At 37.9% G+C, this 12,470-nt stretch overlaps 2 protein-coding genes across 2 annotated transcripts in view; one reads left to right on the forward strand and one right to left on the reverse strand.

Annotated features, from left to right (window-relative positions):
* The window catches only part of LOC136241012 (uncharacterized), a 104,932-nt gene that overhangs the window by 31,870 nt on the left and 60,592 nt on the right, over positions 1-12,470 (reverse strand). The gene's annotated exons all lie outside the window — the stretch shown is intronic.
* The window catches only part of LOC136241324 (uncharacterized), a 38,517-nt gene continuing 36,403 nt past the window's right edge, over positions 10,357-12,470 (forward strand). The window contains exons 1-2 of the mRNA XM_066032515.1: positions 10,357-10,419; positions 12,168-12,267. Of these exons, the coding sequence (XP_065888587.1) occupies positions 10,357-10,419; positions 12,168-12,267 (163 nt within the window). The remainder of the gene's footprint in view (positions 10,420-12,167; positions 12,268-12,470) is intronic.

The raw sequence follows: 12,470 nt of genomic DNA on the forward strand, positions 1-12,470 counted from the left end.
GGACTTGAGCTCTGAGATATTGAGCCATTAACTTTTTTTGATAGTTGCAGCTAGAATGTTTAGGCTATCTAGAGAGAGAACCATCATTAATAATTGATGAGAAAACATGCATGATTACAAACAAATTATATATGTGTCCTCGGACAACATGCGACCACATGTCTGACCAACAGTGGACAGCAGTGGGCATGGCAAGGAAAAAAAAAATTATAAATTTAGGTACAAAACTAAAGTTACAGCTTAAATTATATACAGATTAAAAACAGTCCGGGTTGATTGTCCATTCTTTAGAGTTTTTGAAGGGGTGGACTTTCCCCCTTAAACTCATAGACTACCCCTAAAACTGTGTGACAACTACACTGTTAAAAATAGCACACAAAATGCTCTTAAAATCATCAGCACTCTAATAATGCCCTCAGGCTGGTCTCGTATTACAAAAAAAAAAATCTAGGATACTTGAAGTTCGCCTTGGAGTGGCCTTACCGATCCCTTCTATACCATGCACCTTGGTTTCTTATTACAGGTGTATATCATACACATGCAACTACGAGAGGGAATGACTTACTCTAAAAGCTCTCCTTCCAGTCGACCTCATAAGTCATAAGCTGAGTACCAGGGTATTCTGCCTTCACCCCTAAGGTACGAATGGGGCGTAGAAATCTTCGTGGTAACCATGAAACAGCACAAAACTCCATACATCCTTTCATTGTATCCAGTCACCTACGTGAGCTACCTCCTCGCCTCTGCTTCACTGCGCTTACATCTTAGTCCGTACCATGGTACACAAGCAATACCTGTAATAATTTTCTAATAACTCGTACTTATTACCTGAACCGGTGTCACAGTGATATATGTTTCCCCGGGTAACGTGTTTCCCGCACACATATCCCTAGGGATCCGTGTTTCCCCGCACATATATCACTAGGGATCCGTGTTTCCCACCAAAAGCTGTCAGTGATATGCGTTTCCCGTAACTATTTTTTAAATATTTCACCGCACACACATATCCCTAGGGATTCGTGTTTCCCCGCACATATATCACCAGGGATCCGTGTTTCCCACTAAGATATAGCCATCGTGCAGTAACTCCAAGGTCCTATGGCCAGTTGCAAACAGTACGCGATCCAACCATTCAGTAGATATACAGCTATCTAGTCCATGCATATTACATGTATATAGCTATAGTTAGCTAACTAGCTATATAGCTACTATATAAGCTAATACAATAATTATACTAGCTAGCTATATTGTGACAGTCAATTTAGAAGAGACACTGTGTACTGCATGTATGAGTCAGTGAAGAAAAATAAAATAACTAAAGGTTTATAGCTAAATTAAGTTTGTGCATGCATGCCTGACTGATGCGCATTCATGTGAGAGATATTAGGCTCTGAAGTGTCAAGCATACATGTGTGCATGTGCTGAGAGATTTCTATGTGGCATAATTATTTAATTAGCTATAGATTTGCTGAGAAAAAAGTGTTGTGAGACATTTTAGAAGTGTCAAGCATGTGTATCTATAGCTATAAATAGGCTGATAAGTGTTCTGCTGAGAGAAAACTGTTAGCTAGCTAAGCACGCTGAGAAGTGTTGCTGAGAGAAAACTGTTAGCTAGCTGCGAAGTGTTGCTGAGAGAAAACTGTTAGCTAAAGTATATGATATATTGAGAGATCTTCAAGTGAGACTGAGAATTTTGTGTGAGACCCTTGAAGCACCTAGCTGCTGTCACTGGTGAATGGAGGACGAACAGTATGCTGCCATCATAGGCTATTTGGATAATCAAAGTTATCCAGCAGGTTATGTAAAGTCACAGAAATTTGTTTTACGAAGAAGCTGTAAAACCTACAAAATGCAACAGGGAAAACTCTATTATGTGGATACTGCTAAAGATGGAACAACATTTGACAGGATAGTATTGCAAAAGAATGAAATAGATAGAGTTTTTCTTGAGTGTCATTTAACTGCTGGTGGACATAAAGGTAGAAACGCTACCATAAAAAAAAATCAAGGAGCGGTACTATTGGCCCAACTACTATAAGGAGATTGAAGAGAGGGTAATTAGCAATATAGCTACATAATGTTGATATTGTGTTGCATGTTGTCACTGTTGTGCTAAACTGTTGTGCTAAACTATTATGCAGTTTCGCATGTATGCACCAATACACGGTCTATAACTACTGTAACACATATGTGTGCATACATGCGAAACTGAAGCTATATATATACTGTATAATATGATGTGTCAGTAGCTAGTATAATTTTAAAATGTACAGATCAAATTGTGTGACCGTTGCCAGCGAAATGCTCCGCAGTTGAAGAAAGCTGCAATAGAATTACAGCCTATTGCTGTTGCACCCAAAGTCTGGTATTTGGTTGGAATGGATTTGATTGGCTCATTCAAGCCAACTCCTCAAGGGCACCAATATGTTTTAACCACGACAGATTATTTTCAGTAAATTTGTTGAAACAGTTCCCATAGAAGACAATTAAGTCAGCAATTTCAGTTTCCAGAGGAATATACAAGGTATACTGCCGCCAGGGAGCTCCAGTGCACATTATTACTGACCAAGGAAAAGAATTTGTTACTCAGGTATGCATAATTGTGGTAGCTGCAACTGTAGCTATTCATGCACTAGCTAAATGTAATTGTCATTGTTTTGTTTCAGACTAATGAAGCTTTACAAAAAGCTTTCGATGTCAAGATGCGAATAACAACTGCATATCATCCCCAATCGAATGGTCTTGATGAAAGAACAAACCAGACATTAAAAAGGTATATATTTTATGCATGTGACAAAATTTATTTCTTAGTTCTGTTCCTACAACTATAATATTATTATGTATACTGATCAACCAGCATATTATTGTTGTTTTTTATGTGCATATGTTCAGATCTATGTCAAAGTTCATGGAAGACTATTCAGATAACTGGGGAAAATACCTCGATTCTGCCATTTTTGCGGCTAATACCAGTATGACCAATGCAAATGTTGGACACATGCGCATTGTGCAAACACCACCATTGCTGAAGTAAAGAAAAGCACATTTCTCTGTGTAGAATGCTACCAGACTAAGCATAATATTGAGCAATTTGTACATTGATTGGTTATCATACATAACTGCAATCACATGATTTACTCTATATAGCTAGAGATAGTATTTTTATTGTATACATGTACTTGTAGCTACTGTTTTATTAAACTGATGTTATAGCTACATAGCCAAATCACAGCACAGTTTAGCAGTTCTAGTTGAATGCCAGTGAATGGCTTGATTTCCTCCATCAGCATGTATAATTATAGTATCAGTATAGTATAGGTAAGTGCAATCATAGATAATATACGTAATAAAGGATTGGCAACGCGCCTATTAAACCTGTAGTGACGTCATGTACAATCCTCGTTACGGTTCGTCATCCAGTTAACGCGCCCTCTCACCCGTTGCTAAACGCACTAGGCTGCTTCATTCCTTGTACCGTAGCAGGGTACTACTGAGTAAAGACGTAAAGCTTAGTTCAAACGAACGTACAACTACTAAGGTGAGTATCTGATGTAATAAAATAGTGGAACACACTGTCAGTTTTAACCCAGCGCAAGATAAGGCCCACTGCTTCATGGCTTTTCACAGTTTTGGAGTTTTAACAAGGACACTGAAGTGCTTTTTTCCGAACAATATATAAAGAACTAATCGTAACCATTAGTAGAGTGTCATGCTTTGTTTTGTGTAGGCGTACCACTTACCCAAACTATGGTTTGAAGCTGTTTCATTGTGCTGGGTTTTGGAGTTTTGTCGTGGTACCATGAGGAGAAGCATCAAGTTACTATTCAGCACAAGAGAGCTTAATGTTATGGTGGTGTTATGCAAATATGCATGAACTCAAATTCAGATGTGGCATTAACCATCAAAGTATGTGAAAATGGGATATAAAAAGTGTAGTGGAACAGAGCATGTTATCAACATGAAGGAGCTGTTGGTGGTAAAGAGTAGTGTATCGTGACTTCAAGCTTAGACAGGGAATGATGAGCTTATCTATAAATGTAGCAGCTCACAGCAAATACCATCCACTGGATATCAAGTGACGTCCTTGTGTTTTGCCACAAAAATAGACATTCCCTTCAAGTGCTGGAAACTAATGTGGACTAAGTCTAGCTAGTTCACTTTGTTATAATAACTGATATAAACAATGGACACATATTATACTAGTTATCTGAACTCCTAGGCACCACCTGCAGCTCAGATACCTGATAACTGAAGTTTGTACAAAATCTCTTTACACAATGTTAGTCAATTGCAAAGTATGAAAAATAACTTCTCTAATAGAACACTCGCTACTCTAATAGAGTATTCAATTTTGACATACAGGTTTGGATAACTGAGATTCCACTGTACACCTGTAGAGCATTTGCCAGTAGGTCCCACATCCCAGTGTATAGCAGTCAAGGTAATCATGACTGTGTTACATTCAATGAACTCAAGCACTAGTAGTAGTATTCGTATCAGATAAAACACCAGCAACATCACAACCCTCAGAGTCACAAATGACATGGGACTCTCACACACAATCTCATAAAGAAATCTTAAATTCTGAACTCTGGAATCACACAAAATCAGTGAGGCTTCCAGGTCCAGGATGGCTTGGAGTTAGCTAGATAAATGACTGATGGATGTTCCATTGATTGATCAATGCAAAGCATACCTGCATCTCCATTGAGGCTGTCGGCTACTCCATTTTGTGCTATAATAGAAGTGTGAAATCCAAGTAAAACCTAGATAAAGATTTATATTATTGAAATTCTAACAAACACTAGAAATCCCTAAACATAACACAATTTAGAGATGTTGGTTGAGAGGTCTGTCACTCAGTGAAATTTTGTTGATCAAAGTTCAGAAATTTGTCAAACGATTACTTTTTTCAGATACTTTCACATACCTAAAACAACAGCCATTGCGAGATCTTTCATGTCAATATGGCCCCTTGGTATGGTTTCCTACAAACAATTAGCCCCAGACAGTGTTGGGAAAGTTACTTTGAAAAGGTAACTAGTTACATATTACTTACAACTGAACTATTTAGTTACAGTTACATATTACCCATAAACTATAATAATATTACATATTATATTACTTTGTGTCCACAGCTTTAAGTTGTCACGTGTGAAACTACCACTTTATCACATGACATGATTGCGTTGTTGGACAATGTGCAGATCTTGGTTATAAGTAAGAAGCTGGTGAATAAGCTTCATTCAGTAGGCTTCGTTACTTCGTTGTGGCTAGGCGTTACTCAGAGGATAACTAACGAGATTAGCAATTTTGTTACTTGTAGTAATAATATTACATAATATTAGACTCGTTACAGTAACTATATTACTTAGGTAACACGTTACATTTGTAAGTAAAGTAATTTGAGTTATATTACCCGTTTTTATAGCGTATTTCGTTATTACTTAGTTACCACAAAAGTAATAATATTATGTAACGCGTTACTCCCAACACTGGCCCCAGATATAAAAGGAAATCTCATCATTGAAATTTGCTTACTGCACTATTTAGTTGTTCACTTTACATGGTCATAGCACACAGTAACAGTTGTCAACAGCACATACACTATAAAGATAGCTGAATTTCGAGGATTTTCTGAGTGACTGACCCCTGGCATTGGTGACCCTAGTCACCCACGCAATACAACACACATGTGAACAACACAACAAAAACAGAATGGAGTGTTCAGTGAACTCTTGTCCTCCACCACACACATACACACAGCCTAAGCCGGCAGCTGTACCTATTGTCACCCAAAAAAAAACAACACTGGGATGCCTGTGCACCACTCAGGCACTATAGTCTTGTGCAGAATCCTCCTGGAACTATATAGATCTCACAGGGAGAGGTCGCAGAACCCAAAGTTCCACAACAACCACTAAGTTGAGACAAGGACAGTGAGGCAGCATAGCCAAGTGGCTAGAGCACTAGCCTGGTAATTGAAAGGTTCCAGGTTTTTTGAAATTTGGTGTTTCCTTGAGCAAGAAACTTTGTTCACACTGCTCCAGCTGTATACAGTTGGGGACCTGGTGAGCTGTCACAGCAACATCAATGGGTACCTGGCGTTTACTGGGGAAGCAAATTCCCAATATCCATCTCGAGCTCTCCATTAAAAAAACATTGCCACTGGATATATAAGGTATTTGCTGCTGAAGCCCTAAACGAGCATACAATCCACATAAATCCTGGTTTACATAGTCCATCCTTATTATGACCTACTGTAGCTGGCTACCAGGAGCGCATCGAATCCTTGATAGAATTCGATGCTCATGTGAAACGGTAAGACTCCACGACTCACCAAGTTGCTGCCGCGCCCAAAATCCGCTGGTTGATAGCTCGCTACGATCGATACTGGTTACATGAGTAGTTCCTCTCTGTTACTGGATAGCGAAATAACAGCACTGGGAACGATAAAGCGGAGCATTCATGTCGGGTAGCCGTATCTATGACAATAGACGCGCATAAGTTACATAATAAGTCACGCGACCGTAACGAGGATTGTCTAATAGTTGCTATGCGCGTTGCCAATCCTTTATTACGTATATTATCTATGGTGCAATGGCTAGCTATGATTATTAAAAGTGCATGCGCGCCTATATGCTAACACTACGTACGTTGCACATGACTTTAAAGGGGAAACATATTACCCGGGGAAACACATATCACTGTGACTTGTAGGTCGCTATAGCGAGTTAGTGATATGCGTGCGGGGAAACACGGATCCCTAGGGATATGTGTGCGGGAAACACGTTACCCGGGGAAACATATATCACTGTGACACCGGGTGAAAAAGCCTTTTTCGAGCAGGCGCTTATAATGCAATCGATAAGCGCCGTGCCGAGAAAAAGTGGTCTGGCCACGCGAGACTAACTTCTGCTGTACTGCAACCTCAAAGACTCGTGGTGTTCTTGAGAGAGATCTGGAGATGATCGTGGTTCGCCCTCGTCGTGGTTATCTATGGTTCAGTGTTCTATACCATATGCGTATTTTGTACCGTACGCGTATGGTATGTACCATACGCGTATGGTACCATACGCGTATGGTACATACCATACGCGTACGGTACGATTTTCCGTACCATACGCGTATGGTATAGACATACGCGTATGGTACGTACCATATGCGTATAGCAGCGTATTATGCCTTTTCTCAGTATCTTCTAGCCTTGCCATCACCTAGCTACAATGGGCTGTCTTTACAAGCATTTCTAGCTGAGCAAACTTAGAACACAACACAATAATCTGCTTACTACTGAGCTGTAACTATATTATTCATCAGCACACTGCATGCATTTTATCCTTGCCATGCATGCCCATGCATTTCCCACTATAGTCCTATACTAATGTACCTAAATCTATGTACATGATCTCACTTTGTCTGCAGAACTTTACATAAATGGTACTGTGCATGTATGCTACTTTATACAGTAGCTATCAGAAGCATGCAGATGGTCTTATATGTATACTCAATTATAAGTGTGGATAACTGACAATTTACAACAGAATTGGGTAAATAAGCAAGGAGAGCAATTACAACATGCATGGTAGCTAGTAAGTTCTAACTGAATTATACATATATGCATATACTGCTTGTGCAAAGCTAATAACTGGAAAAATGAACTTCGTAAGTGTCATCAGTTGTGCAGCATGGCTCCTCACTGTATTTGCATTTTTATATATGTACACTCTTCTTCTTTTGAAGATCCAATGTCTTGTTTACGTACTTTTCTTGTTTATACATACTGTAAATAGTATATTCATCACACTGGACCTACAAGCACAAATTAATGTGGATGTTGTTAACTTTAAAGAGTACATTCAGATAAGAGCAGCTAAACACACTGTCTTCCCATCCACAAGCATGACAGTAAGTAGCGAGTAGCTATACAATGCACTTAACAATAATAAAACAATGCTACTTAATATACATTCATTACTGAACTATACATTAGAACTCATAAACTCACCATAAAATCTCTGCCATGTTATGTTTTCCTACTTCATCTCAGCAGGCAATGTACATGCCTCATTCAATAGCAAAGATTCAGCGAACTACAGTTTAAAAAATTTATTGCACAATTAATTACTATGCACATCAGTGTTAGAGTATAGCATGTCTAATATTGCTATATTAAGCTATACAGCCATGCAGATTTACATTACTTTGCAAACTAAAAACATTACTTTCTCTACAGTTATATCTCTTTGCTACCAGTCCTCCCTCAATGTTATTGTATCAGCATTCTCCAGGTCTTCCTCTGTTTGAGCAATCATTATACCTTGTACTTCTCGAGCTCATCTGATTAAAATTGTCTGTTCAACACACCTTTAGTGCCACCAGGCATATAAATATCCATTTTTAAGTGGAATTATAAGCTAGTGTACTAAAAAATTAAAGGTAAACAATAGATTATATGTAGCAACAATAGAATAAAATATTTAATGAAATAATATATATATATGCCTGAAAAAATTGGCTCCATTTTCCAATGGATGAAAATTATTTAATATGGTTGCTATATGTTGTAACCAATCAGAATGCAATATATGGATAATTATATCAAAATCTTATCTTTATATTTATAGCTACAATGCTACCTCTACTGGCTTAGCGTTTATATCACTATGCATTCCAGTTATATTCATTGAAAAATCGTGAATATCAATATGCTGGCACAAATCTACGGCCTAAAAGAAATGAATGTCTTTTGTCCTAAGTAATGCTTTAGAAGATCAAACTTCAAATTTCAGTTTCTGAGTAAGACAAGGAGCATACTGCTCTTGTTTTATGTTGAAGGGATAATTGGGCGCCTTTAAACCCAAACACATTTTTACAAAGTTCATATATACAAGTATAGAGAAACCCCTATAGTAGAGTTTTGGGTAATATCGCTCTATATAGCTTTTAATTATTGTACTAATCTTTGACTATCTTCAGGAGTATAAACACATAAATATTATGTGTGGGTATTGTTCTAATTGTAGGGAAGTGTAGGCAGACCATTTATAGGCAAAACAGACTACTGTATATAATATTATTAATCAATAACTGAAAGAACACAATAACAACTAATTGTTACAACTACAGTACACAATATTAATGTTACAGGTATGCATAAATTACATTATATTACATCATGTCACATCATTACATTACATCATTGACTCTATTATAGATATGAAGGAGGAGTAGCATTTGTAATAATGGCCTATAGTTTTTGAGTTTTCATTGTATCAACAATGGATCATGAATCCGTAGCAATTGCAGCCACAATGTACTGTGTGGAAGAAGAAACAAAAATTAAAATTTACCATTTACCACACGTTGTCAGTGTGTGCAGTTGCTATGCAACAGCTAGATAATTTGTGACTGGATTTGCAAAAAGGTACCTTTTTCACAGACAAAATTTGACCCATGCATGCATATTTGAAATTTGGGGTTTCATAAGTTTTTGAACATATATACCTTATAATTGCGCATGCCTGCATGCAATTATCCATGGGTGTACAGTAGCTACTAGTATCTATCTGCATTTTGATACTAAGAGCAAGTTTATCAGTGTAAGGAGTCAATTGTTACATCATTTTGTTTGCTGGTATGTAAAATGTGTGGAAATTAAAGGTACCTTTTCACAAATCTGGTCATTTTAACTCAACTATATTCTAAAGAACGCATACAGTATACCAGCTTGTGTACTTTCAAATCAATTACACTGTGGATAAATGAAGTCATTTATTATAAAAATGCAAGATGGAAATCCATGACAAATAAGGCAGTAGACAGCAGGACGAGGCAATAAATCAATATGTACAAAAGTCAGAAGACATCAAGAAAATAATCCACAGGTGCTTACATAAACCATCATAATTATATGGGTGATGGCTCTATTGCATGTATTTTGTGGAACTGTCAGATACTTTGATGAAATGTCAGATACTTTGATGAAATGAAATGAACAGAAAGACTAGCCCCTCCCCCCTCCCTCTTCCCCGAACAGAAATGAAAACAGAGTGCCATCAGGCGTAGTAAATAGGTACGGCAGTGCAAAAACCTTCTGCTTGATATTATACGCATACCATGCAGGTTAGCTATACTCAGATGGTACGATTTTCCGTACCATACGCGTATGGTTGTACCGTACGCGTATACGCATATGGTATGTACCATACGCGTATGGTACAAAATACGCATAATATGGTATAGAACAGTTCGACCACACACCCTTGGTTTCAGCGCATGGACTTATCACTTAACTTATCACCAGGTGTGTAACTGTAACTATTTCGGACGAGCGACTTGCGAGGCGACTTGACCATGCTGCAGATGCTAGATATTGAAGGACTCAACGAACGCTTGAAGGAGATAGTATTGCTGGAGGTTAGTGATTTATCGGTGTGCATGTATTGTGAGTGAATATGTGTCATGACGAAACACAGAGCATAGCCTGGCTACTCTGTACCAGTAACATACAGGGAGACAGAGCATGATGTTGTATGGCTGTAGAGAAACTTCAGGTGTATATGGGTGCAACCCCTCCAGGATTTTTGCAGGCTTAAACTTGACAATGCCAATCAACTCTTATACTCTAGATCTGTCCAGCTAATTCATATTTATTCTACTGGTGGGTACAGTGGAGAACTGCATGGCTACACAAGGTCACGTGATGAAGGACTCTTATTTACGGAAAATGTATGGTGATAAAAGTTGATTTGCATTAGGATCAGTTGCATTGCCTTGAGCTTTGTACACTAGCTTACAAACTGTTACAGGATCTTTTACCGAACTGTACACAACTGCCCGAACTACTTCTGGTCAGTACATAGCCACTTGGGCCTCATGTACTGATCTAGAGGTCACCACACAATCTATAGTTAGAGCAGCTGTGGAAATCAGACTACCTGCCTTTAGCAAAGATTTAGAGTAAAAGTGGACAATGTATTGTGAAAAGTTCTGTTTTGTAGTTCAAATGAGTTACTGATCCTTTACGACTATTGACACTTCTCCACCATCCTTAACAAGAAGGGAGCCTACATGTTTCATTGATTGCTTGTACCATGGTTGCTAGGCGATGGTACATTCCTACAACCCAAGAGGCTTACCATGGGAATTCTCCTCAGTGTAGTAATTAAAAGACAATTAATAGTGCTTGAAGAACAGCAATAGTGAACACATGAGGTCAACCTTAATTAGAGGTACATCAATATGGAAATTTTCCAATATACTGATAACTGGATACAAAAATAACCAATACCATATATGAACAAGAAGTTTTAAGTATGGACACTACAACAAATGTTCAAAAAAATGTGACAAAAAGCTTAAAAGGTGGTCTCACTTATGTAATGGAAAATGTGAAAAAGCTAGGTAGTTATAAAAAGGTGTGGAAAAAAGAAAATATTGTTACCAACTCAGGATTTGAACCCTGGCCGTCATGAAAACATTTGCAACTTCAGACTGATCCTTTAACCATTGTGCTACCAAGTCCACGATAGCATACAATGGATAATTATTATAGTACTTACATGTAATATCTGATCATATCTGCTAAAAAGTCAGCTTTTCACCATATTGGTACCGATACTGCTATCGATATCGGTGCACCTCTAACCTTAATTGTGTGGTGTGACATGATGAAAATGAACTGAAATTAATTATGATTGTGATGACTGCAAAATATTTTCATGTGAAATGTACACAATTTGGGGAGATAAAATATACTGGTGGTGAAGAATTCTTCTGTGTTGGTGATGACAATTCAAATGAGTTACTGATCCTTCATGACTACTGACACTCCTTCTCCACAACAAGAAGGGAGCCTAGTGTACATGTTTCATTGATTGCTTGTACCATGGTTACTAGGGGATGGTACATTCCTACAACCTGAGGGATTTACCATGTAATTCCCCTCAGAGTTAAAAGACACTGATAATTAATAATACTTGTAGAACAGTAATAGTGAACAAGTGTATTAAATGTTGTGTTTGTAAGATCAACCTTGTGTGGTGTGACATTTCTTGATTCCAAATTATTTTCATGTGAAATGTACACAATTTGGGGAGATAATTTTACTTGGCTTCCCTGGTGGTACATGTGTTGTGTGTTACACAAATTTTGGCATATTACAGGAAGTAGCCGCAGCAACGTCAAAGATTAGCAGTAACAGTAGAAGCAAAGCAGCAGTAGCGGCAACAGCAGTAGTGATGGTTGTGGACCTGTTAATAGCTGGTTAGTGGTGAAGTGTGGCTAGTAGTCTAGTATTGTAGTAATGTTAGTGTAATAGTGATGTGTACTGTTGTATTAGAATATTATATCAACAAAAGTGTATGTCCTATATTAACATGTAGTAAAGGAAATTGGAATAGTAATTTTAAGTTCCAGGTTCAGTGCCCAGTTGGGACTCACGGCTACTGTTAACAGTTTTGTTGAGC

The sequence above is a fragment of the Dysidea avara genome, chromosome 12 (assembly GCF_963678975.1).
Source record: "Dysidea avara chromosome 12, odDysAvar1.4, whole genome shotgun sequence".
Classification (NCBI taxonomy): domain Eukaryota; kingdom Metazoa; phylum Porifera; class Demospongiae; order Dictyoceratida; family Dysideidae; genus Dysidea; species Dysidea avara.